This window comes from Oryzias latipes, chromosome 18, assembly GCF_053564925.1.
Source record: "Oryzias latipes strain Hd-rR chromosome 18, Olatipes_Hd-rR_3.1".
NCBI lineage: Eukaryota > Metazoa > Chordata > Actinopteri > Beloniformes > Adrianichthyidae > Oryzias > Oryzias latipes.
The window spans coordinates 20,926,202-20,953,761 of NC_136254.1; the positions used below are offsets into that span (position 1 = coordinate 20,926,202).

Genomic DNA, 27,560 nt, shown 5'->3' on the forward strand with positions numbered 1-27,560 from the left:
TGATAATTTCCAAAGTTATCAATTTGAATATGATGCCTTTTTAATATATATATATATTTTAAACGTTGCTAAAATTCCCACCTAGTTTATGTTGTTCCAGTTTTGTATTTTTTGTTTTCTTGTAATGTTTAAAATGTTTACAAAGACATGGAAACTCTGGAGCAGAAAAACTTTATTTAACAAGGAATTTGGTACAAAAAAAAAGTAAATCATTACAAATGACAAAAAATATACACATATATATATATATATATATATAAGTGTGAAACTCATACAGAACTAAGATTATAATAAAATATAAGCATACTGGAAGACAAAAATGCCTCTAAATGTGTGGTCAGTGTCGAACTAAAACATTGGTCCATTAAACCAAAGTGCTGCACTATTATTTCTCAAAACAGAACAAACTGAAGTTTTATCCCCTACTCATTATTTGTTATACTGAGGACAAATTACCTTTATCCCAATAAATCTTGTACAAAAACAAAAAACGCCGTTTTGGGGGGGTGATCCAGCCGACCCCCCCCTACAAATATCCTGATCATGCCAATTAACTATAGGTTACAAAGAAGAGTACAAATTTTAAAAAATGTAAAAAAGTAATTTATGAAACCAAGAAGTAGAAGAAGAAAAATCAAATTGTTCCATGCATGAGTTCTTTAATTGCTCTTCAGCTTCTTCCCACTGGAGGGGACCATCCCAGAATCTTTGTTTTTACTTTTGCTGGGGGGGGGGGATACAATAAAGAAAACATGTTACTGAGCTGATGAAATTTCCTGCTACACACAGAGCATCACATAATAAGCAGAGCAACAACTCCCGCATGTGTCAACGTTACGCCGTGGGTGGATGAACGTATATTCAAATGACTTCCGTGTCACAAAAAACCCACAACATGCCACTCCAACATGACTGGTTTACAAACGTCTAGCTTTTTTCTGATGACAATTGTCTGAATGTTTTTCTGCACACGAAAAGTACCGTTGATAGACAGTGTATTGGAATTTTCATGGAAATGCATAAACATCGTAGGCTAATGTTTGGAGCTAGTCCAAGAGAAAAAAAACATTTGCTAACAGAACTACAGATTCTTAAACATGAGAAACTCTGGGCTGTTGAAGGGCGGTTTCTCCATCCATCTTCTTGACTCTATATCCCTTTCGGGGTTGGCGGTAGGGTTGTGCTGATGGACGATATCATTATTCGTCGTAATGGCTGACTGGCATCACGATGGACAGACCCCATCGTGATGCCACGCCCCCGCCACGCTGAGAATCAACACCATAAGCCGCGGTTACATGTGCAAAATATATTGATGGGATCAATGGTCGGATTAGAATTCAACCGTGTACATGGGCCCAGAAAAATGTTTTCCGATTATAGCAAACGTTCACATGGGTCTCACTTTCGGGGTTCATTCGCACATGTGCTGTAGTGTTTGAAATACCAGAAGAGGAACTGAGTTCCGCTGTATAAGCCAAGCTGCCACATACATAGATATCTGGCAGCTCGGTAATATACCAGATGATCTTCTAAACGTGCTTTTATTATTGTTGTGGTTATTATGAAGCGCCCTGTTCTTTGTTTTTGTTTTTAATCCGTGTGGTCAGTGCTTTTTTTGTGGAACAAAGGAGCGAGAAGTTATGGAGTCCTAAACTGGTCATAATTAAATAAATAAATATGACCTTGTGCAATCTCACAATCAACCAATAAATCTCTCATAAATAAATAAATAAATCATGAAATTGTGAAAAACATGCACACAGATTTTAAATTAGCCATTTTATTATAAAATATGTTTCATTTTGCTTAAAAAAACTGTTCACTATTTTAAAACAGCCTTTTTAAAATATTAATTTTAATCATGTTGAGTATTATTATAATTCTATGAATTTTTTTTCAGAACTTCAGATTTCAAAATCAATATTTTCCAAAGTAGCTTTGTTTTTATTTCATGTTACTGTTTTTCAGAATGACATTTATTTCATGAAGAGCTTTTCCAGCAGAAAACTGTCAAACAGACAAGGCGGAGACGCTTTTGTGAATGGCTACTCCTGTACTCAGACATAAGCAGCAGCACCCTAACTAACTACATCGATCAAAGCTGCTTCAGCAAACGTGACGGCGTAATGCACACCCTCAACACTAGAGGGAGTATGCACCTCAACACAGTGTTGCCAGGTCTGGCGGTTTTGGTTCTACATTTGCAGGTAAAAATGGCTTTGGGTGGTTTTAGGGTCTGCATTTACTTCTTTCTCATGAAAATATAATAGTGGTCTAAGTTAGGCTGGGAGGCTGTTGGAGTTCAGCGAAGCTTCTATGTACTGGAGCTCAGTGAACGCACCAGGCCGCCTGTTGGAGGAGCTACCAGCTAATGTTTTTAGCCTGGTCGCTACATGGTGTTTGTCTCGTTTACAATGCATGGTAGACACGGAGAATGTTGAGACTTCTACGTGGTAATCCTGTTTCCACGTTTCAGTTCATGAGATCATCCCAGCTTCAGTTCCCTTCATGACGGCCACTTCAGCGGTTTTTCCTCCATCTCTCTCTGACCGAGTTTGAAAGTTTGCCGTCCTGCGTTAACCCGAGAGGGAAAAATAAAACCAGGGGACCTGATTTATAAATATTGTCTACATGAAAATAAAAAGATATCATAAGGTTCAGGAGTCCCGAGCGGGCTGGCTCGCCTCCCGGGAGCCGCAAGGGTGATGGCGTGTCAGGCGAACAGATGTGACGACAGACTGGATCTGTGAGCACGGACGCCGGCGGAGCAGTGTCAGCTACAGAGAAAAGCTCTGAGAGAATAGTGTGAGGATTTTAGGATAAACCCCTTGCATTTTCCAATGCAAAAAAGACATTTTGCATTTTCATTTATGACCCCCATGGTCCACGGCCATAAGGATCGGGCGTTTTTTTGTTGGGTCTGGCGGTTTTCAGATGACTTTTGGGGTGGAAAACTGGGACACAGAGTCGGGAGTATTTCAACGGGAACTTCAAGAAGTGGATGAATGGCACTTAAAGAAAGCTCCTCTGTGGTCCCCACGAACCCTCAAACTAGAAAAACAGAGTCGTTGATGTTCGCATCTTCTGCAGCAGACAGATCGTCTCCATTTGATCAGTCAATGTCAGCAAAGCCGTGCGGATGTCGCAGAAATATGTCTCTGAGTGGCACACCACAGAGCGGGATTCCAGGAATACGAGTAGATTTCCAGAGATCAGCCAATGGGCGTTTAGATCCCACCCACTTTCACTGATTGACAGACAGACTCATTATGCTGGAAAAGCTCTTCATGAAATAAATGTCATTCTGAAAAACAGCAATGTGAAATAAAAACAAAGCTACTTTGGAAAATATTGATTTTGAAATCCGAAGTTCTGAAAAAAAGCCATAGAATAACAATAATATTCAACATGATTAAAATTAATATTTTAAAAATGCTGTTTTAAAAGCAAAATGAAAATAATTGTATAATATAATGGCTATTTTAAAATCTGTGTGCATGTTTTTCACAATTTCACGATCTTTTTATTTATTTATGAGTGATTTATTGGTTTATTGTGTATTTGCACACGGTCGTATTTATTTATTTAATTATGAACAGTTTGAGCCTCCATAGAAGAAGCCAGGGTTGGAAGGCTAACACGCGCTAACAACAACATTTAGCCTTTGATGAACATAAAATCAGTGCGGGAAATGCTGCAATCTGCATCTTGGCTGAACGTAAATATGTGAGACTAACATCAGCCTTTATTTTGTCAGGACACAAATTCACGTGATTGTTTGAACGGTTTCTAAGGACTGAGCGGAATTTCTGCTTTGAACAGCTCAAACACTGTCCCAAAGCCGCCGTGTGAGCTGACGGTCCGAGCTCTGCCCGGAGACAGGAGACATGGTTCTCCTGAATTTGGCTGCTCGTTCACCTAGAGCTGCGGGACAGATCGCAGTCTGAAGTCTCCCGCACACGGAACAAAGCATCCTCCCTTCCCCTCAAACACAAAACTATAAGTCCGACTGCTCTGCTCAGAGACACGGTCGCTCGGTTCACTTGACTAATCAAGTGCAGGAGCGGACTGCTTCTTTTCTATTTTTGTTTGTTGTTTATATATTAAGTCACTTCCCTCAGTTTATACTGGACATTATTTTTTCATCGCGGATGAGTCATTAGTTGGGAAATAAAATAATTAAAGTAAAATAATGAATAATAATTATACAATTACGAATATTTTAAAATAAAAACTCTCCTTTAATTTGCCCCCAGACTCCTTACCTCTCCTTTTCCAGCAGTTCAAGGCCATCGTTTATCTTCTTAAGGAACTCGTAGCGCTCCCTCCCATAAACCTACATCAGAAATCTGTCATTAAATCAGAAATCATTTCTACGCAGCCGCATTTTCCTTTTTCATTTACCTCAAAATGAAAGACTTCTCTGTTGTCCTCCTCCTCTCCACTTGAGTGGGACTTCTTCCTCTTAGAGGAGGAGGTGTTGGGTGTCACCTCTGTGAAGAAAACAACTTAGCAAAGAAAAACCTCACACAACGGCATTTACAAACTAAAAAGGACACACAACATACTCCTTTTTTTGGGCTGCGTTTTCTGCCGGCTTTCCTCCTCCGTTTTGCGGTCCCGCCCCGGGCAAGCACAGATTCTGACCTCAAAACACCTCCGGCCAAGAACCAGACCCCTGCAAGAGATTGATAAGAGCAGAGGTGGAGACTTTTCAAGGTTGATCTGGGAAAAGAAGAACCAAAAATTAACACGACTTCTGAACAGGCAAAAACATGAACACCTGAAACCACAGAATTCATTTAGGAATATGTATCTTTACTAAACTGCAGCCTGCTCTACTTTAGAGACCCACTCGGATAAAAATAGTGTTAACATGTTCCTGTGGCATTTCTTTTCTTGCGATGGAGGATGCATATAGAGAAAATTAAACTCAAAAATGCATTTCTGAGAATCTCTTTTTTTCAAATTGTGAATCGGCAGATGAAGAAATACAGATGGAAAATGTTCATTAGTAAAAGAAAATATACTCCCTGCTCCCAGGATAAGGGAGCAGACAAGGGGGCGGGGTTTCTCCGCGCCAACGGAAATCCTGCTGCTCTGCAGCAAGGGGCCAAGAAGATGAAAGTTTTTTTTCTTTAGGGTGTATTCAGACTGGACACATCTGGTTCACTTTAAATGAACCAGAGTTTGTTTCCCCTGATAATCCAGAACAAATTTTCAGTCTGAATACACTCGAGCGGACCCTGATCCAGTACCAGGAACCGCTCTCGGACCCAACTTTGGAGGAGGTCTTGGTTCGTTTCCAATGGGACTGAGCATCACTTCGCTCTGAGGTTCCTCAGTCTAAATGCAGAGGTTTTCCCAGTCTGAATACATCTTTATTTTGGCTGAAAACAGCACAACCATAGTTAAAAAACACTTTAAACGCTTTTAAAATGGATCAAAGGATGAGCAAAGTGGGACTAAACTTACTCGGTTTCCAGAGTGAGGATGGTGAGGATGGGTCTGCGGTTCATCCCCCCCATGCACGAGCTGTTACACATGTAGCTAAGCAAGATGGTGGTCATCTCAGAGCCCGGCTGAGGTGAAAAATCAGGCCATTCGTTAGCTTAAGAGCAAAGACAATTCCAGACTGGGGCAGCTTTACCTGCGGGGGCTCATAAGGAACTGTAACACTCTGCCTTTTGGTATAAGGGTCTTCAAAATACTGGGCCAGCTGGCTGCCCTCCACCCGAATCAGATGGCTTCGGTGCTCCACAGCTATAAAATGTAACAGTCGATGGAGAAAAGGGAAAGAAAGAACAAACTAAGACTTCCAGTCTGTTTATCAGATAAATATCAAATCCTCTCTTTGCAGAATTTGTCTGTTTTCCTTACAGTCCTCGTTTTGGTGGTGGGGACACCTCCTCACCACGTCCGCCACGTGCTCCGTCTTCTTGTAGACCGCAGTGGCCCTGAGAATGGCGCCCTTTGGAGGCTCCTTGCTTACCCGGACTTCTATGGGGCTGGTTTTTGCAAGCTGGCAGTACAGCTTATTTAAAGTTTCAGAGTACTGGGAATAAGAAAACACAGAAAACCAAAAAAAAAAATGAACTTACCGCAGCTGTGATTGACATATTCACCTCAGAGTGAAAACATAAAAACAAAAGCAACCAATAAAAATAAGACTACAAACTTAAAATCACTTAAACTTTCTATTAAGTCCACTTTAAAATCTTTGTCCTCCTTATATTTTCTATAACAAGTTATAAATTAAAGTTGTAACCTTCTCCTTTTCATCAACCTCTTCTCGCCCAAAGGAAGTGAGTGTAGGAACATGTCCCGTCATGTCAGAGCTGTGCTTCACCAGAAGGCCGTTCCTCTCCCCACGCAGACAAGCACCAGGCGCAGGAGGCGGGCCGTTTCAGCACAGTCCACCCTAACCTTAACTTATACGGCCAACCATATGACTCAGAGCGTCGAGTCACTGTGGAAACGGTAATACCATTGGCTATTTGAGCGTGGGCAGAGCTAGAAATTCAGCGTTCAATCATCTGAATGACCCTAAGAAGAATGCTACGAGAGAATGAATGAATGAGAACGCTGCCGCGAGGTAAGACTTCATTTAATATATTTAGAAACAACGGAATAAATCACTAGTCTGTATAAATGACCAAATAATAAAATAAAGACTTAAAGGGTTTTAATGCAGTGAGTCTAACGTACGATGAACCAGTTTGATCATTTTCCTCTCACAAAGGTCTTTATCATGTCAGGTTGCAAAACAGTCATTTTATATCAGCAAACAATATAGACTGGATGCAAATTTCCAAGGAAAGAAATGTTTCAGCATTAGTAATATTAAATAACACGAAGATGGATATACAAGAAAACTAATTTTGGGGGAAAGCTACAAATGGGAAAAAAAGTGATTTTCACAACTTACTGTGGACGTCACAGACTTTGCAGTGCCAGATTTTTGAAAACGAAGTTCCAGTTCGTAGCTTCCCGGGTAGTCGGTGGTCACCGGGACGGTGGTAGGTGGCGGGTTTACTTCGTTGGTGGGAACTGGCTCAATCGGTATGTCGAAGATCTTGTCATCGAAGGTTCCACTGAGGTCTTGATCCTGTCAGCATTTTACAAAAACAGGGTGAGAAAACTAAAAATGTTTGGAGATGAATCAAAAGCCACATACTGGCAATTATTTTTTTCCTCCTGCAATTCCCATTGCTACAAATCAGTGAAACTACAGTCACACCATGCGTTCAAGTTACCACTACCAATGAGAAGTCCATGTGAACGGGAGTCTAGGCACATTTTGGGCACGTGTGCTCAAAACATTGCTACGGAAGTTTCTCTAACCGTTTTGGGGCTCTACGTACTAAAATGCGCATCCATTAAATGGGAGATTAAGTGAAACAAGGTCAAACTTTGACCAATCAGGGACTTTTGCTTTGTCCAGTGCCGTCTGGTTTCTTTTTTAATTCATTGAAGTGCCAAACATTTGAAACAGATTAGGAATTAATAATTACAATTTGTGCCCCGCCGGAATTCTATGACACCAAATCTTTCAAATGTGGGAATACTGGAAAAAAGATTCAAGAGATTTGCACCAGTTGGACGTTTTGCACCAAGGCTCTTCCAACCGTGAGTACATGCACAATGTATTGGGTAGCGAAAGTCCAATGACAAAAATAAAAATGTAGTTTATGGCTTGAACTTTCCTACTTACCAAGAGAAACATATCCCCCGTTGCGACCCATGACCCGGTGGGCTCATTTACAGTTGGAAGTGATAAAGTTTCCAACGGAGGATAACTACTAAAATACGATTAGTTAATATACACCCTTATGCATTTTTGTGCCCAAAATATGTGGGGGAAGTCTTAAAAGTAACTTACACAGTCTCCCAGAGTTCTTGAAAAGAACCTTGGCTCTCGGGCAGGTCGGGTACAGGATCCATGCTTTCCCAACTCAGAAAAGGAGAGGCAGAATCAAATGAGGGGGGAGAAAGCAGAAGCTTTAGGAATGAAATCAATGTAAGGCAAAAGCAAGATTTAAATGCAATTTGAAGCATAGGGAAACTACTACTATGCTTAAAATACCCTTTTTAAATGCAATATAATATAAAACAACAGTTATCTGCACGGGCCCTTTACCCCCTCATTTGTAATGGTTTCGTCCAAATTTACTCAGCTCCAGCCCACCAATTATGCGCTGGTTTCACTTTCTTCCCTGTGCTCAAAAACACACCTGACTTTAATAAAAAGTAATCGAGTTTCTCTGAAGCAAATCAGTGTTTTGATAAATCCCAGAAGCTTAACGCAAATACCTTACAGATCCAAGTTAAAGCTTTCGACACAAAATATTTTTAAATAGTTCCATTTTATATTTATTCAAATATGCGCATCATTCTTGCAATAGCATGTTAAAAGCCCTCTATTAATGCCCCCAATAATGCCCTGTACAAAATCAAAACAAACATCTTCCGCTCAAGAGGCCTAACTTCCTGTAAGAATTAAGAAGTTAGCGTGATTTTTTTCTGTCATCCTAACGTGTAAAATAAATAAACATTTACCAAACTAGTTTTGATTCAAATGTTTACAAGAACGAAATTCGATACAAAGCTAATAAACAAACAAATAAACCGTGGTTTATCGTTAGCAGGAAAACTTGGAATTAGCTTACTGCTAGCTAGCTAACGACGTTCCAACGACGTTTTTACTAACGGTAGCTAGCTAAACTTTGTTCGCTGTAAATATGCTGTTCTTCAAAGTTCTCGACATGTTTTATAAGATAATAGTTTGTACCTTTGATGGTCGGGAATCGCACCGACAACAATACGCTATTTATTATCCAAGAGGCTGGAAAGACGTTTTCAAAAAAGCCAAAAGCCAAAATATTTTGAATCGGCGACTGCAGCGTCGAACACGTTGTTTGGGGATTTCCAAGCGAAGGGGGAAGGGCCTTTTCGTCCTGTGTCGTCCAATCAGAGATCGGTTGTGGTGCGTTCGAAAACAATCGGAAATTACTGCTACTCAATTGGTGGCGAAGTTGTCAAGTTGTAACTTTTGTTTGAAAACACTAAAAATAATGGACTCCAACTTACTGATTTAGAATAACTTTTCAGACGGTGAAAAAAATGACAAATATTTGTCGAGAGGTGATGCTAAGTTGTCGCAGCAACTCTCATTTTCTTTTAAAAAATGTTTAAGAGTTGACTGGGATGTCTCTACAAATGTTTGATGTCATTACTTTTACTCATGTTTTACTCATGTATGACTGTGTTTTAACAAATATAAGATTAAAAAAAGAAGAGTATTTTCAACTCAACATGTCTACTTATTTTAACAGGGTGATTAACTTGGGTTGTCTCAAGCACCTTCATGTCAGGATCTGTCCAGAAAATCTGTGGCTGCATTTTAAGTATTTTGTCAACAGCTTTCAGTCTCATTTTCTTCATATGATGAACCTTGTTAGCAATTATTGGGGTCATTTTAGGGATAGGTGGCTCTTTAACCTTTAAATGAATGTGCTGAATTGCCAAAATGGCAATGATGATATAGGAAAAAGTATGAGAATATGGGAATTAGGAATTATATCTTTTTGGAAAAATTATTTTTTCCATGCTTTGAGTAATCTAGAAACTACTTGAGCTGGTCAATAAATCCCATCACACTTTTTGTGATTCTCTAGTTATTTGCATTGTATCGGGAATTGCGTTGACCTATGACTATACTTTTAAATGCGAAATATGATTTGTGCTTGTCAATCGGCATATATAAAACAATCAGATCATTAAAATAAACAAAATTATTATTTGATAAATATGATTAAACCTTTGTTCTCTGTTTTTATTTTTCTTGTTTTATGTTGGCTATCTTTGCTATACAAGAAAAAAAAGCACTTAATGAAAGTACAAAATTCCAGCCATCCCATGTTGCAGTTAACCAAAACTCAGTATTTGCAGCTATTGCAATGCTTAAAATTATTTTTTTAAAGATGCAAGAACACTGAAGGAGGTATAAAAACAACTATTAGATTGTTTAATTTAATGATAATTTTTTAAGCACAGCTCATTTACCCTGAAAATAATATTTATTCCTTTTTAAACAAAATTTATTTAAACAATTATTTGATTATTTTAGATATGAGATAATCAGCTCGACTTTAACTGTAAAAAAAAGTGTTTCATCAAATCAAGACAACCCCTATTTGTTTTAACCTCCACAGTTTAAAACATAGAGGTCAGTGATGCTCTAGGACTCTTCACTCCATAATGAAGCGTCTGTATTCATAGAATCTATGGTGACATGCCACATTTCTTAAAAAACACTCAAATACTTTTAATTATCAATGCTTGTTCGTTTACAACTTACATTAGCTGTTTCTTTAATTGTAAACTGGTAATAATAAAGCAAAATGTTCCTTTCTTTTTGCTTTAAAAAAAAAACTTGTTTGGTTGAGGTTTCAGAAATACAGTATGTCAAAGGTAATATTACCAAGCTTAGAGTGGGATTTAAATGACTATTATGCATATTTTGATGGACAAACAATAACTCTCTAGACAGACTTTCCATTATTTTAAAGACTCTCATTCATACAGGATGGTTCCATTGGAGAAAAGGTTTTCAAAAGGGTCGCCCCGACTCTGTTTTTATTAAGTTGAAGAGGTTTTTTATTCAAGAGTTTGTTTTAATGCCTTTTTGCTAACAGCACAAAAGTTTTGAGTTTCAATTTTAAAAAGGCCAAACATTTCTATTTTTAATCTGGGTCTGTAAAAGCTAAAACTTGAATCTAATAGAACTCAGCATTCTATTCTTTTTTTAAGTATTCTAAGAAAAAGGATTTCTCAAGACTTATTGAGAAATTTGAAATCCAGCAATAGAAAATAGATTCCAAATATTCAAATTCTGTGCTGTTTTCCTTTTTGCAAAAAGTCTATTTCTTATTATGGGTATATCCACCGTCAACAAGATTAAATATTTTCTTTCAATTTTCATCAATTTTTCTTTGTATTCAATGTAATCAATGTAATAACTGAAATGTGAAATTTGTTGAAGTATTTGAGTTTTCTAATTTTTTGTTTATTTCAGTATTCAATTATTTTTTAGTAATCAAATCAAATTAAAATAAATTAACTAAATAAAATCAAAGGACTGATGTGACATACATTTTCTGTCAAGTTAGAGTCTAAACCTATATTTTTTACAAACCTTCAAACTTAACTTTATTTGTTTGTGTGGCGCCTTTCATTCAGGTTGAAAACCCAAGGCGCTTTACATAAAAGCAAACAAAATAGTCATAAAAGATGAAAATTATTTAAAACAGAAAACACAGGACAATCACACACAGTTGGCCCCCCTCCCTCACCAGATTCTTCCCTCCACCCACCCAGTTACCCCTATATGACCCTTACATCAAAACTGAACAAAAACATAAAAACTGCAGCGTAAAGAAACAGTCTGGCTCTGTACTGCTGTGCAGAAACGATACAGTGGGGATCCACTTATTCCAAGGCGACCACGGGGCCCATTGCCACAGCGCCCGGCCAACACAGCAGCTCAGGGCCCACTCTACGGCTATCAGAGCACAGAGCGGGACTCCAGCCGGCCTAATGAGGACGAGGACTGCAGCTACAGTACCCCCCAATGGCGAAGCCAGTAGTGCCCCACAACAACTTCCAGGAGTAATAACAAACATCATAATAATTATATATTTAAAAAAGTGTGAAAAATAATCAAAACACAACCTTAATTATGATAAATATAATAATAAAAAGGGTAGTATATTGAAAAATAATTGTCCATATATAAATACTATGATTTAACCCTAATTTGGCATGAGGATACAGTGGTATATTTTGAAACTTACTGGCTCTGTTGTTGTTTTTTACCCATAATACATTGGGACAAACAGTACATGTTGGTGTAAATGTCTGATCGGTACACTTTCAACACCTGCCCTTCATCACGCGACTGTGCTGTAGCATGATTTCGAACCAGATGACCCCAAAGAACACACCTAAACACACACCAAAACACTTGTTAAATATAGGTCGCGACAAGGTGGAATATTATTTACACAGGCTGTTTCTCTGCATCACCACAGAGCGATCACATGATGTGTGTGGGTGTGTGTGACGCCTTTGGCTCGGAAACTTCACGACTGACATTTTGTCCTCTGAAACGTCGCCTGCCAGGAACATTCAAAATGCTATTTAAGTCTGCATTCATCCCTCCTTTCCCTGTCCCCCCCTTGAATTTCACGATATCCTCTTGGAGCTCATCTTTCTTTTCTTGGTTGTGCGCATAAACTCTCAAACTATGTTGGCAGGGGCTCCACACCACTGTTCTGGGGGTGTAAAGTTTCTCTGCATTTAGTTGGAGTCACACATGACTCTGCTGGGGGGCCCTGGCTTCAGTTGAGGGGGTGTCATGTTTTCCCACAAAAAAAGATGGACAGGCAATGAGCTCCAAGAAAAGAGTGGCGTGAGGTGAGGGGGTGTGTCCGCTTTGGGGCAGGCCAGAGTTATGTTACCAAAGGGTGTTGAGGAGACATTGTCCCACAGGACTCTTTTTGGCTGATCTCATTAAACACCCCCACCCCAACCCATCAGATCCACAGACAGTTTGGTCTCTAACTCCCCCCCCGGACCACACCCCCGCCACTCAATTTAGAGATCACCTGTTAAGGGGGGTTAAAGTCCCACTCCGATCATCTTTTGATCTATTGTAAAAGCGTTCTAAGTGGTCTTTTAATTATGCTGTTTTCAGCCAAAATGTTAAAAAACCTGTGTCGTTTTCTAGGACATAGTTTCTGCAGAGCGGCAGCTTTTACAAACTGCATTTTTTCATCTGCTCCTGATTCTCAACGATTTGAATAAAGAAATCCTCATAAACGCAATTTTAGGCTTAATTTTCTTGATACGTGTCCATCAGAAAAATGCTTAACGAACATGTTAAAAACAGCAAAAGCCTGATTTTCATTGGAGTGGGTCTTTCAGCGTTGTTGAACGCGACAGAAGAGGAGGAGCTGCAAAGGTTTGCAGACAGGCTGGGCAGAGGTGTACGACCTCTTTGGCATGCGGTCTGAAATAGAAAGGGATTTCAGACCTTTGGGAGGACAGACAATGGCCGCCAGCACGGCTGACGAGCCCACCTCTTTGCTGCACAGAAATGTTGACTCATGAAATCGGATTCCGATTCTCCAAAAGTCAATTAACTGAATATAATGACAAACCTGCAGCCAGTTTCCATCCAGTTTCAATGTCGTGATCTCAATGAGATGCAAGATTGAGATCTTGCATTTTAAAGAGTTATGCATTCAGCCACAGCCTACCTTCATACAATTTATGAAACATTAAGCTTGCATTTTGACATTGAGCTCAGAAAAGTAACTTCTGTCATTGCAAAATCCATGTTACAGTCTTATCACCCTCCTTGTCATCTATCTCCAAAGTTCTCCTTTCTGTGTTCTTCCACTTTCTTGTCTCTGAACATTTGCTCTCCCCATCAGCCAATCCTAGCTAAGGTCAAGACAGCTTCCTCCTTGGTCCCACCACCCACCATCTTAACCCCCTCCCTCCGTCTGTCCTCAACTCTCCTGCGTGCACCGAAGGCGTGCACGTGGGTGTCACTCGAGCTCAGCTTTACGCACAACACAAACTTCAAACTTCAAAGGCAAGCAGAAGTACAGCACACACCAGAGCTTCTGTCTTTGGGCTTCTCGTTTGGATTTAATCAGCCTGCCCGGGTTTTTGGTGGCAAAGTGCTCAAAGGTTACAAGAGTTTTTTTACTCCATCTGGCAGCAGAGACATTTGTCACCAACTGCCACTGGGTGCCAGGAGCTGCCAGAGTCATGCCGGCAGGGTTTCAGCAGCTTGGAGGGGAGGTATGCTTTAAGTCTTTGCCTTGTTGCGAAATGGATGGGCCCATTTGGGCAGGAAGACCTGACTCACAAAGGTGCCTCTGAAAGGTCATGCGTTTTTGGCGTGCTGATTCATGGCTTTTTTTGCATAGGAGTCTCCAAATGAAAAGAAATAATGTCTTACTATAAGATTCACAGCTCTGGTTTTCTGCAGTAGCTTTAAATTAATTTTTTAAGGAAAAATACCAAAAAAGGAATGATCCATCCTAAATAAGGAGAAGAATCTCACCTTGACCTGTCAAATTTCTCAGTGTACATATCAAACTCCAGTGTTGCAGCACAGCCTGTTTGGCCAAGTTTTACCACCTTTGGCTGTTGTGAAGAAATCGCCTAAATAGTGATCAATAAGGGTCACTTTAAATAATCAGACTCCTCCTCGTCTCTGATGATGAAATATCTAATCTTCAATTCTATCTGTATTGGCGTCCTGCTAAATGTCTCATTAACTGCTTTCTGCTCCAATAAACCAAAGATGCAGAGAACAAAAAAAAGGAAATTTTTATGACATTTGGTTACCTGACCGCGACACATAGCCCGAGGCAGATAAAGGTGACTTCCTGTTCATAAATGAATGACCACGCAGTCGTTGAGGTGAAATGCTGTTGTGACAGCTCAACCGGCTGCTTCTGACACTTAACCCAAACCACAACAGACACATGTCTGTTTCGGGTCTTGAAGACTAAACTACCATGGAGTCAAAACATTGAGGGCAAGACACTCAAGGCTGGGGGTTGGTCAGAATCTGTTCAATCATTTACAAAATTTAAGTGGCTCAGCTGTAAAAAGCTTGAAAACTCAACAAGCAGAGATCACAACCATTCCCATAATTGGATCAAAACATCTTCAACGTAATTCCAGAAAAATTCCAGTGTTTTGATCAGGTCCATGACATGTTAACTGTATGTTGCTATGACACCTTCTCTGTTAGCCAGCAGATCTCATCAGGGAACAATCACATCAAGTCAAGCCTCTGTTTTCTATTTTTTTGCTAACTTGTACAACAGTAACTTATTAGTCTTATAAAATGCTGCTCCTTATGGAAAATTAAAGCCATTGCTCGACGGGAGGAACCAGTTTCCCCAAGGTCATCTCATCTGTCACTGTGAGGGCAGGTGTCTGAGGCCTGATGGGAAACTAGAGGGGAAGCTAAAGTTCAGGCGAGTAGCCAGTGAAGTCATGAAGGGATTGTCTCTCGTCGGGATCATAGTTATATATAGTTGACGCTTGTAGAGCAGGGAAACTCATTTGAATGAGCCTTAATTCCAATTAGAGAGTTTCAGCTTTGGCTCTGAAAATGAGGGCGTCTTGACTTTGTTCAAATCCTGTCTTTGTTGTGCTTCCCCAGACGGTGACTGGAACCCTTGCACTCTCAGTCTTCACTGCTGTTCTGGGATCTCTAACGTTTGGGTACAACATTGGAGTCATCAATGCACCTCAGAAGGTAGAAAAAAATAAATATACTGAAACAACTAAATATGTGGCAAGAAAATTAACCCAATATAACCATTCCCATCATCTTTGATAGATGCAGTTCTGAGACCCCTATCTCATTTGCATAATCAAAACTTTTACATAAGAACCCATTGTATATAACTTGGGTTGTGTCTGAATTCCTTCCCCACTCATTATATATTGCACTATATAGTGGGTTCGCCATTTTGTAGCGCTGTCTGAATCTGCAATTCCAAAATCGAGTGTCCTAAAACATTTCCCAGGAGTCTCTGCGAAAAACCAATGTGCATCGATGTTCATTAGATCGTTGAATACAGACCACAATGCATTGCGTCTGGACAGTTTTTGCAAATAATAAGCCATCAATATTTTTGTCTTCAGAAGACAGCGGATTCATAAATGATCATTGCAAAACGCTCATATCAATTCAATTTTACCTTTGTGAAATTGATGTCATATTCGCGTTTAAAAAAGAAAAAAAAAGTAGTGAGCATGGTGTCCGAATTGCTTTTAAAATCCAGGGCACAACATAGTCCCGCACTATATAGTTTTTTAGTTGTTAGGGGTTAGGGTGGGAATTCGGACACAGCCTTAGTCCATGTTTTCTGCCCTGTAGTTCATTATCGTTCCACTAGGGGCAGTAGAAGGGCTTTTTCTGCTCATCTCCAAATGGCTGCTTCCGTGAAATCTCAAAAAAAAACTTTGGCTGTTCCTGTTTTGCTGATTTTTTAAAACTTTATAGTGAGAATAACTCATCTATTGTTTTTTATTTCTTCAAATGACTACTTGCTGTATTGAAAGAATGCCAAGTTTAATTCTTTAATCACACCAAGCTAAACGTGTGGATCAAATTTAAGATGTTGATTAAATGAGATGCTTTTAACTAGGCCTGCACAATATACCGCAAATTTATCGTTATCGCAATTTCAAGCTGTGCAATATGCATATCGCAAAAGACAGCAAATTTGCAATAAATGGTTAGATGTGGCCAAACAATCTTATAGCAGCTTGAAGTGTTTAACGGATTGAAAGAATCCCTTTCTGCATTTGACCAATCAGATGGACCCCTTCACGTTGTTAACTTATCGGATGGCGCCCTATTATGTTGTATGTTCGCCTCCTACGTCAACAAGGGTCATTTGTAGTATAATTTTCAAGCTGTTGTAATGGAATGGGAATAATATTTTTGGTTGTTTTGCTAATTGTTTATATACCACCATGATGCCTTCAATTTTGGAAAAAGGACAAAGCATGGAAGTTCAGACTGACTCAAAGCTGAAGCAAAAATGAAGGGGAATCGCAGAAACCATGTGAAAGAAGCACACAAAACAGGCAAAACCTGTGTGCTTCCACGCACATGGTTGCTCACTAGGAAAAAGCGGGATGTGTGAGCATAATGGGGGTTCTGTTAATGCGCCTACCTTTCACATACAAACGGGTTCATATGCACACACAGGATTATACAACGCAAATGAAGTGAAAAGAAATGAATTTGTGTGATGTTGCAGTTCAACCTTACAGACCAAGGCTGTTAAAAAATTGTTTTTTAACATGTTTTTGTGGTATTTTTCTCATAATGATGTATATACATAATGAGATATAAAACATATATATATATATATATATATATATATATATATATATATATATATATATATATATATATATATATATATATATATATATATGTGTGTGTGTGTGTGTGTGTGTGTGTGTGTGTGTGTGTGTGTGCGTGTGTGTGTAAAATTAAGTTCAAAATTGCATTTCTGAGTATTTTTTTTGTTCAAGTCGCTGTGAATCAGGAGCAGATGAGAAAATGTAGTTTGAAAAAGATCGTAATTGTGATGTAGAAAGATTTGCTCTGAGCTATCGGCAACACCAAGGGGAAAGGGAGGTGGGTCGCGCAATGCCAATAGTCCCGCCTAAAACTCAGAGGCAAATTTCTAATGAACTCCTGCCGCTCTGCAGTGACTATGTCCAAGTAAAATGCAGTTTTCTTTGGAGGGGGTTAAAAACACCAAAATCATAAAAGAAAAGAAAAAACAGAAACATTAGGAACACTTTTACAATAAATCAAAAGATAATCAAAGTGGGACATTAAAGACTGGGGGGGGGGGGGGGGGGGGCATCTGAAAACTGTCAAACATTGATACTCAGGTAATCTAGCAAAAATGGCAATTTGGTTTTGCTTCTCATGACAATATGTGCGCGTGCACACAGGAGCGGCAGACTGGCTCCTCGTGGCTGCTGGTATTCAGGGATCTGCTCAGAAACCTAGTTTACTACAAACAGACGAACACCAAAATAAAAACTGGGCTGCTGAGACTTTTATCATTTGCTTTCTTAGCCCTTTCTGTTGGAATATGTAGTTTTTAGCCTAGTTTGGGATGCATGGTATTCACTAACCATGAAAAAAGACCAGTACAATTAAATAACCAGTACATTTAAAAAAAATTGTTTTAGTTTAAACTTCAAGCGTTAACCCTTCTGAACTCATTGTACAACCTTTAAATCATATTTAAGGTGCATTTTTTATATCAGTATAGTGCTTCTTAACTCTCTGTTGCTCAAAATTATTATTTATCTAACTTTAAGCTTGAAGCTCTAATTGCAAAAACAATTTTGAAAAAGTTGTGGTATGACCCATAACTTTGTGACTGGAAAATAATTTAATGATCAAATTCAGGTGTTAGACTAAAACAACCTTTGAATAAATTCTCTCTGACCAGTAATGTTGCTCTGTAGATCATCGAGGAGGACTACAACGCGACATGGGTGCATCGGTATGGAGAGCCCATCCCCACAGCGACCCTCACCTCCCTCTGGTCTCTGTCTGTTGCCATCTTCTCCATTGGAGGCATGTTCTCCTCCTTCTGCGTTGGTTTCATCTCTGAATGGTTGGGCAGGTAGGAAAAAGTTTTTCCTGGAATGTACCAATTAACCTTGAAGTAAAGTGGGAAAATGTAAATTCAAGTATCTTTAGGCTCCACTTCTATTACTTGTGAGTAAAACTAAATTTGATTTCCCTATAAGTGGGTAAAGACCAGGAAGAGATTTGGATGAAATAAAGCTAACTAGTCAGGTGGGGGGGAAATAGAAAAATAGAGAAAGTCCCTGATGGAAAATGCTTTCCTCCATTACAATCCAAAGCCATTCCTCACTCCCATCCTGGTCACACAGAGGGAAGCGACCCAGTTTCCCGCTGTAACCTGAGCTGGGACTCAAACAGGACTGTGGCCCACCGCCTCCAACGAGACTGAAAGGAGATCTTAGCAGAGTTGGCAGTGGAGAGGTGCGAGTGGAAATGTTCATCATGGACACAGTCAGAGACAGAACTTTCTAATTGAAAGCAGCTGTCGCTGGGGTTGAAACTGCAGTGACCTTTGAGGTCAAAATGTCCTGAGCCTTAGCACATGATATGGTCATTGACAGCAGCTCTCATTGTTTGGGGGATAAAACATAGAGAGAGGTTTAAAATTTTATCGTAACAACAACACAACCATTGTTGTCACAACAACAATGGTTGTTGTGACAAAAAGAATGACTTCTTAGTATTTCTCTTTAGAAGTCTTTGGGATTTTGGCTTCTTGGAATCAGCGGCTACTTCCTGTTTTGGACACCAGGGAGGAGGAGTTACTCAGTACAGTTCTCATATACAGTCAATGGATGGATGGATGGTTTGTCAGATAGATAGATAGATAGATAGATAGATAGATAGATAGATAGATAGATAGATAGATAGATAGATAGATAGATAGATAGATAGATAGATAGATAGATAGATAGATAGATAGATAGATAGATAGATAGATAGATAGATAGATAGATAGATGGATGGATGGATGGATGGATGGATGGATGGATGGATGGATGGATGGATGGATGGATGGATGGATGGATGGATGGATGGATGGATGGATGGATGGATGGATGGATGGATGGATGGATGGATGGATGGATGGATGGATGGATGGATGGATGGATGGATGGATGGATGGATGGATGGATGGATGGATGGATGGATGGATGGATGGATGGATGGATAGATAGATAGATAGATAGATAGATAGATAGATAGATAGATAGATAGATAGATAGATAGATAGATAGATAGATAGATAGATAGATAGATAGATAGATAGATAGATAGATAGATAGATAGATAGATAGATAGATAGATAGATAGATAGATAGATAGATAGATAGATAGATAGATAGATAGATAGATAGATAGATAGATAGATAGATAGATAGATAGATAGATAGATAGAGTTATAATTGCTCTCAAGGGCCTCTCATCAATTCCATCATCTGTTATAATTATTTTTATTCAAATTTTTTTCCATTTAGCTTAGTTGTTTAAAATGTACAGTTTATTTCTGCTTTAGTTAAACAATACCACTTGTGTGGTAAAAACAAGTTAGGGATGGTTTGATTCCACTTTTTAAATTTTGATATAGATATATTTTTCTTGCATATTTAGCCTACAGATCTTCTAAAAATTGCTTAATTAATTTATGTATAACTTAGATAACAGTACCCTTTTTGTTTTACAAATTTTGGCCAAAGAAGAACTTTTTCATAATGCAGATTAGCTGCAATCCATTGTTTAAGAAATATTACATTAGATAAAATGAACCAATAGATTCCAGTATTCAATCCTTGAACTTTTTTCCAAAACCAAACAATGTAAATGTTTAAGGCCAGATTGGTGCAGTCCTCATCTGAACCTGGCCCACCTTAAAATGAGGCTTCACTTGTTGGTTCACTTGTAAGTGAACTCTGGTGCAGTTTACCACAGTGCGGATGCAGGCGGAATTAGCAGTAACAAGGGAAAAGTAAAAAGATTATGACACCACTTTACAATAGTTAAGTGTTAACGCAATCAGTGCAAATCAGATGATTCTGTCCTGGAGAAAAGTGGCTTTGAGCCGTGATGCATATTGGGATAAGTCGACTTAAAAAACAGTTACTGTGTGTCAAAATCAGCAGAATCCCGGTGCGTAAACGGTCAAAGATTTACAGTATGTCAAAGAGGGTGTGTTATTTAGGTGTCGCCAACGACATCTCTCCAGTGGGTTAAGGAGGAGGTGAAGCTTTTAGGGAAGCTTTCTGGTTTGACTGTGAGAAGCGTTAAGGAAGTTTGGTACCGTATAGAAATTGCATCATAAAAGTCATGTTTTTCAAGCATTCTTTGCCAAATTAATGTACCACATGTTAGACTTGAGTTAAATAAAAGGGTCTATGTGCGAAAAATGTACTCCAATCTGTTCAAATGAGAGAAGTCCAGAGGCTTTTTTTCAAGATTTTTTCTCAGGTGGTGGGAAGCAGGTTTGAACAGAAAGCCACGAAAGGGTGGCCAAATATTACACACTAAAGGAATTATGATTAAAAAGAAAAAAAAAACCTTTTTGTTTTTTACAAATTGACTATTAAATCAACAAAAGATGACAAATTATACGTATTTAAAGCTATTTGTGTGGGGTTTTTATAGGAAAAGTGCAGTATAAAATAAAGCTTGATTTTATTTTATTTAAAAAATATAATCAAAAGCTTGAACACAGCAAAACAAGCTGAAGTTGCTCTTTTTCAGTGAGGAATTACAAGTTTTGGTGAGGCTCAAGTAGAACTGTAAACTGCAGTTGTAAAAAAAAACTAATAGTTTGAATGCACCTTTTGACTCTTACAGTCATTCATTCATCTTATACCTTTTTACGGAGTCTTGGGGCTGCCAATCCCGGCCACTTACGGGCGAAGGCAGGGGACACCCTGGACAGGTCGCCAGTCTGTCACAGGGCCAGGGCCACATATCAATCACCCATTCACTCTCACACTCACGGACAATTTAGAGTTGCCAATTGAGCATGTTTATGGACAGTTTAATAAGATGTTTAGGCTAGAAACCAGACAAAAATACTTGGTGAGATTTTGTGTTCTTGCAGTGTAGACCCATGACAAAAACCTTCCAGACCCCTTAAACATCCAATCACAACACTACAACAGTCAGTAAGACAGCGCCCTCTAAAGGATCAAACCTCTCACACGATGAGGAGGCTCAAACTGCTTGTCAGCAGTTTCAAATGACTGAATGTATACTTTTAAATTAACATATAGAAAAGATGTGCCTATTTCTTTCTTCCAGGAGAAAAGCAATGCTTATAAACAACTTGTTTGCCTTCATTGGTGGGAGCATGATGGGAATGTCCAAGCTCTGTCGTTCCTTTGAAATGATGATTCTTGGACGTTTCATTATTGGTGCCTATTGTGGTAAGAGATACAGTAAAATGGTGCAATTTGTTTTTAAAATTTTCCATATTTTACAGAATATGATCTTTTTTTTTTTTTGCAAATGGTTTCATCTGTTTCTCTTTTTAGGGCTGGCGTGTTCCCTGACACCAATGTATGTTGGAGAAATTGCACCAACAAGTCTTCGGGGGGCTCTGGGTACCCTGCATCAACTGGGAATAGTCACAGGCATTCTGATAGCACAGGTACAATGTGGCTACTCTGTTTCCTAAAAACAACTTTATTATTATCTCTTAATGTAAGATAAATGGCTGTATTTGATCAAATAAAAATCTCTTTGCATCCTTTGCTGCAGAGATAAATCTTTTTCAGAACTTCTCAAACGCTGCGTGTTTTAAATACTTATCTTCGAAACAGATCCTGGGTCTGGAGTCTTTACTCGGCAGTGAGGACCTTTGGCCGGTTCTGCTGGGTTTAACAGTGATGCCAACTGTACTTCAGATGGGTCTGCTGCCTTTCTGCCCCGAAAGCCCTCGATTCCTTTACATCATCCGCTCTCAGGAGCATCTTGCCAAACGTGGTCAGTAGGACTGAAGGGTATTAGACGGCCTATCACTTTTTTTTAAGATTCAAGATTTCTTTACCCAAGATTCCCCTTACCAGCTGCAGCCTAAATCTGTTTGGTGACTTTCATACATGCAGCCAATTAATACATTTATGAAGAAATGGAAATAGAATGGATAGCATTAAAATAAAAAGTAAAAAAAATATGAAAATAGAAAGAAATTTTGTTTCACTTTGTATATATTATGACACTAAAATAAAATAAATAGCAAAGGATTTTTCTGTCAGAGGAAAAAAACCCAAAGCAAATCAACTAAGACCATCTCAAGTGAAAAACATATTTATGGTGTTTTGATCATGTTCTTGTGGCATATTTCTGATACTGGAGGACATATATAAGAAAAATGTATCCTTTTCCATTCACCTCCAAAACCCATTTTGTCCCTTTCGGGGTCCCGGGGCTGCTGGAGCCTAACCCGGCCACTCATGGGTAAAGGCAGGGGACACCCTGGACAGGTTGCCAGTCTGTCTCAGGGCCACAAATCACACTCACATTTACACCTAGGGACAATTTAGGCTAACCAATTAACCCATGAAGCATGTTTTTGGATGGTGGGAGGAAGTCGGAGTCCCCGGAGAATAGCCACGCATGCACGGGGAGAACATGCAAATATGCAAACAGAACACCCCCATCGGTGTTCTGTTTCAGGTCCCCCAGCCGGGACTTTATTCAAATCTGTGCATCAGGAACAGATGAAAAATGCAGTGCAAAAAAGATCGTATTTGTGACGTCAAAAATACAAGGGGCGGGCCCCGGGCAGGGATTGTGCCATGCCAGCAGTAGATTAAACACAGATGCTTTAAAGACCCACTATGGTGATCTTTTTTTTCAAAACTTTTCCAGTGGGGTTTTAATTATGATTATGAGGTAAAATCCAAAAACCTGCGTCTTTTCCTAGGACATAGTTTCTGCAGTGTGGCAGGAGTTCATTAGACGAACATGAATCTTTTGGTCTGCAAGTGGATGTATCAGAAGAGAGCTGTTGGCCCACCCAGCGTAATTTCTGAGTCACAAATAAGCTGTTTTTTTTCATCTGCTCCTGATTTTCAAGGATTTGACTAAAGAAATACTCAGAAATCCAAATTTATGCTACATTTTCTTCATACATGTCCTCCATCATTAGAAAAATCCCACAAAAACATGTTAAAAACACCAAAAGCATGTTGGAGCGTGTCTTTAAAATATTTGACCTGGTTAAATTTAGATGGCAATACTAGTGTTGAAATGTAAATTTATGTTTTATAATCTATTATCCTAATTTATAGATATGCCAATAAAAAATATGTATTGCAGAAAAAGAGAGCAATTAAGAATAACTGCTGCATGTTACTAAAATGTATGAACTTCAAGGTCCCCCACTGTCGCCAAAAAGTCATCTAAAAGTCTGTTTTGATCCGTGCACCTTCCAGGCTTGAGGAGGTTAACTGGTCGGGATGAAGTGGCTGACATGCTCGCAGAAATGAAGGAAGAAAAGAGGAGGATGGACATGGAAAAGAAGGTGTCCATCCTTGAGCTCTTTAGATCTCCATTCTACCGCCAGCCCATCATCATCTCTATTCTGCTGCAGCTCTCCCAGCAGCTCTCTGGCGTCAATGCAGTGAGTCTGTTAAAATCAAGACTACACAATTATGCGATCCTCTGTATTTTGGATTAGGCCACTGGGTAGCCAATCTTGAATCAGTAAAGGTTGATCTGTTCTGCAGATTTTCTACTACTCCACTAATATCTTCATCAAAGCCGGGGTCCAGAGTCCAGTCTATGCCACCATAGGAGTTGGAGTTGTGAACTGCGCATTCACAGTGGTCTCGGTAAGAAATACAGATAGCGTGATTGATTTTCTCCCCTCGATTTTTACATTATTCATGAATTAGGCACAGGAAGAGGCTAGGTCTGAATTTCCTCACTCCTCAACAACTACTAAAAAATTATGTAGTGACGGACAATTCAGTGCTCTGGATTTTAACGCAGGTCAGACACCGTGCTCACCACTTCATATTTCAAGCTTCATATTTATAAGCTTTTTACTGAAGTAAAAAGCTTATAAATATGAACATTTTTACGAAGACTTTTCTGAATCCACTGTGTTCTGAAGATGAAAATTGGATGATTTATTTCAAATATATTAAACTACTTTGTAGATTTAGACATCCCTACAAAATGTTGAAAGCCCTGTACAGTGCACTAAGTAGTAAGAGAACTCAGACTGAACCGAGGTCCACTGCCCTTCTGTGCCTGACAGTAGTACAATCTGAGCTCCTTGTTTACTGATTAACACTGTTATCAAATAGTAAAACCAGATAAGACAAGCCCAGTGAGGCTTTTTTAAGGTCTGCCAGTGAAATCAAAATCAAAGCGGGCCAAGTTTAGTTTGCCACGTCAAAAGGATCTAATGTCAATAAACGGGGCAAAATCCGGTTTTTAGCTGTAACAACAGAGACTCTTTCCAGGCATTCGCTCACAAAGTGATATTAATAGAAACTTCTTTATTTTCTTTGTTATTGAAAGGCCAATCTAGAGATTTGGGAGGAAAATATTCGAATTTTAAGCATTATCTAACATTGTCAAATATTTGTGATCTGTTGATTTAAAAAAATATAACATTGTTCCCATTATTCCCAGCAACAGGCTTTCCCAGCTCTATTACTGGACCCCGTAAAAACCATAACATTACAGAATTGAAATGTTACATTTTTTGGGAATTAAGATCGTTTTAAAATCCTTTGATGAAATTCACAAAAACATGTTGCAATGTATTTTTTTGTAAGATGTAGATGCTATCAGATATAATAATTTGAGTGATTTGGTCAGTTTTTGCTCAAAACAATGTTAGTTTAAGATACAAAATTATAGATTTAAGTTTTCAAAAAAAAGAACCTTATTTACCCATTGTCGCGAATTTGATCCATACATTTTTTGCACGGTGTAAGTATATTAAAAACTAATAGTTATCAACAGTTTTTGGCATTCTGGCAATACACCAAGTAGTTTTTTTTTTAGAAATAAACAATAGATAAGTTGTTTCCACCATAAATTTTGGAAAATTGGCCAACGTTTTCCACCATAAGCGTTTTTGAGATTTCGTGGAGGCAGCCATTTTAAAATAAGCAGGAAAAGCCCTTCTAGTGCCCCTAGTGGGCTGATGATGAACTACAGGGCAGAAAACAATAAATACAATGGGTTTTAAAGGGTAACAAAAAGGGGGGGGGGGGGGGGGGGGGCTAAGCAGGTTAGCTTGAGTTAGCGTAGAATCCCACTGCGTCAGTGATGGAGAGTGATATAGAGCAAAGTGATGCCAGTTTCACCTCAGACCTTTCTGTGGAGGTTGAGGATTTTCTCCTCCACCTTCTCCTGAGGCAGGTGCTCGGGGTCCAGGACCTTATTGAGCTGCAGAGCATGACGTGAAAATTCAATAATTACCAGTTTATTTAAAATTGTCAAAAAATTGGCCAGGACCAACAGTTAGCACTTTTAAAGCCCCATTTGTACAGGTAAACAGCCGAAGTTTGGATCATGCTAATGAGATTTCGGTCTCAGAAATGCCTGTATCAAATGACATTAATTGTAATGGGTTAAAAGTAAATCAGGCAAACATGTAAAACTACATCTTTGTTGATGCTTTGACTTTAAAACTAAACTCACCACATAGGCTTGAGTAGGAACTGCCCATTGGTCTTCCGAGGTAACATTTCCTTTCTCAAACAGCTTTTCCTTGTGGAGAGAATGGGTCGACGAACACTCCACATGTTGGGACTAGCAGGAATGTGCATCTGTGCCGTCCTCATGACCATGGCTCTGGCTTTATTGGTAAATTACTGAAAAAGATTAAGTTATCTGTCACTGTGTTTTATCTACCAGTGGGGTCCTGCTTTCTCTTGCCTTACAGGAAAGCATTCCCTGGATGAGCTACATTAGCATGCTCGCTATCTTTGGCTTTGTGGCTTTCTTTGAAATTGGGCCAGGTCCGATCCCTTGGTTCTTTGTGGCTGAGCTGTTCTCTCAAGGTCCAAGGCCAGCTGCCATGGCGGTAGCTGGGTGCTCCAACTGGACGGCTAATTTCATCATTGCCATGTGCTTCCAGTACATTGCTGTGAGTTCTTTTACTGCACAACACGAAAGAAACCTCCATCTATCCCCCACCCCCATCCTATTTGACGTTCAACGCGTCTCTTTTCAGGAAATATGTGGGCCATACGTCTTCCTGATCTTTGCGACACTCCTTGTGTTCTTCCTCGTCTACACATTCTTCCGGGTGCCAGAGACCCGGGGCAAGACCTTTGACCAGATCGCAGCCAATTTCAACCAGTACTCAGCGGGAGGGATGATGGATATGGACTTGAACAAAAACAGCACAGAGCTGGAATACTTGGGGGATGAAAACATGAACTGAAGATTGTCGTTCAAAAACAGGAGGAAGCGAGTAAGCCTAGAAGATAGCACAATGAAGGACCTACTCCTAAGTAGGTCTTTTCAACATGTACTTTCAGATCTACCAGTGTTTTTGTAACGGCTGTAATAGCAGTGTTAGGAGTGCGTGATGAAAAGTTCAGACGTTTTGAAATAGTTGGTCGGTATCACTGCAGTGAACCGTTAATGCTTTCATATTTTGACTTTGCAAAGAGCTGATAACTCATTGATTAGAAACTGCTGTATTGACTAGGAACAAGACAGTCCTGCTGGGGTACTGATTTGCCGGAGCGGCAGGATTTTATTCCATGCTGATGCAATCACTTGCAGTATTGACAGACTTTGGAATTCCAGCACTTTATTAACAATGACGTCCAAAGTTTTCCAAGTTTGGAGGTTGAAGGCTTTTTTAGTCAGCCAATTTTCACTTGAAATGGGAACTTATCCAACAGCACATATCTGGGACTAAGGGATAATGGCAAATAGTTTGAGGAAAAAAAGCATTTATATTGAAAAATTCCAATAATTTGTTTAGAAAATTTAAAGTTTTGGGTATTTTCCAATTAACTCAGGAAATAAACACCAATTCTTTATTTTTTAAAAAGTAGATATTTCAGATACTTCAAGTACTGAGATCTTTAGCAAAGCGGTTCCCAGGTGATGTGCTTTTCTGATCTTTTTTGAAGCCACATTGGCATTTCACTTGTACATAGTGTTTGAGTTTGAGGTATGAGGGTCTAACATTGTGATTCTTTATGCACTCCAGTAGTTTTGTAAAAAAAGCCCAGTCAAATGGGAGGGGGTGTTAAAGAAATCAGATTGGTTGTATATTAATTTTGTAATTATATCTATAGCAAGTTTGTGTATTTTCTTTGACTATGCTGTGTAATGTTTGCTCTACATTAAAGAATAAACTGAA

At 39.1% G+C, this 27,560-nt stretch overlaps 2 protein-coding genes across 5 annotated transcripts; one reads left to right on the plus strand and one right to left on the minus strand.

Moving 5' to 3' along the window:
- Positions 1 to 155: 155 nt before the first annotated feature.
- Positions 156 to 8,964, minus strand: tp53 (tumor protein p53). Of its 2 annotated transcripts, none has more exons than XM_023965765.2 (11): positions 8,795 to 8,964; positions 7,886 to 7,957; positions 7,718 to 7,802; positions 6,932 to 7,111; positions 5,884 to 6,058; positions 5,654 to 5,766; positions 5,479 to 5,585; positions 4,572 to 4,681; positions 4,408 to 4,496; positions 4,269 to 4,339; positions 156 to 723 (listed from the first exon to the last, which is right to left on the minus strand). In XM_023965765.2, the coding sequence occupies exons 2-11, from the start codon at positions 7,945 to 7,947 to the stop codon at positions 660 to 662; spliced, it is 1,056 nt and encodes a 351-aa protein (XP_023821533.1). In that variant the 5' UTR covers positions 7,948 to 7,957; positions 8,795 to 8,964; the 3' UTR covers positions 156 to 659.
- LOC101158976 (solute carrier family 2, facilitated glucose transporter member 1) lies at positions 6,483 to 27,560 on the plus strand. 3 transcript variants are annotated; one of them, XM_078936216.1, is made up of 11 exons: positions 6,483 to 6,598; positions 15,260 to 15,355; positions 18,112 to 18,272; positions 21,509 to 21,633; positions 21,742 to 21,857; positions 22,030 to 22,192; positions 23,647 to 23,834; positions 23,941 to 24,045; positions 25,940 to 26,041; positions 26,121 to 26,324; positions 26,412 to 27,560. In XM_078936216.1, the coding sequence occupies exons 3-11, from the start codon at positions 18,226 to 18,228 to the stop codon at positions 26,622 to 26,624; spliced, it is 1,263 nt and encodes a 420-aa protein (XP_078792342.1). In that variant the 5' UTR covers positions 6,483 to 6,598; positions 15,260 to 15,355; positions 18,112 to 18,225; the 3' UTR covers positions 26,625 to 27,560. The 3 variants fall into 3 exon arrangements, with proteins under 3 accessions (XP_078792342.1, XP_078792343.1, XP_004079844.1); XM_004079796.5 differs by lacking the exon at positions 6,483 to 6,598 and adding an exon at positions 13,579 to 13,878; XM_078936217.1 differs by lacking the exon at positions 15,260 to 15,355 and having other exon boundaries at positions 6,491 to 6,598.

Excerpts from the sequence above, each read along its gene's own strand:
- tp53 (XM_023965765.2), bottom strand. The coding sequence starts at position 7,947 with ATGGATCCTGTACCCGACCTGCCCGAGAGCCAAGGTTCTTTTCAAGAA. Across the intron at positions 5,586-5,653 it reads TTCCTTATGAGCCCCCGCAG|CCGGGCTCTGAGATGACCAC; the intron begins GTAAAGCTGCCC and ends TTTTCACCTCAG. Across the intron at positions 4,340-4,407 it reads GAGAAGTCTTTCATTTTGAG|GTTTATGGGAGGGAGCGCTA; the intron begins GTAAATGAAAAA and ends TTTCTGATGTAG.
- LOC101158976 (XM_004079796.5), top strand. The coding sequence starts at position 13,846 with ATGCCGGCAGGGTTTCAGCAGCTTGGAGGGGAG. Across the intron at positions 13,879-15,259 it reads TTCAGCAGCTTGGAGGGGAG|ACGGTGACTGGAACCCTTGC; the intron begins GTATGCTTTAAG and ends GTGCTTCCCCAG. Across the intron at positions 26,325-26,411 it reads TGTGCTTCCAGTACATTGCT|GAAATATGTGGGCCATACGT; the intron begins GTGAGTTCTTTT and ends GTCTCTTTTCAG.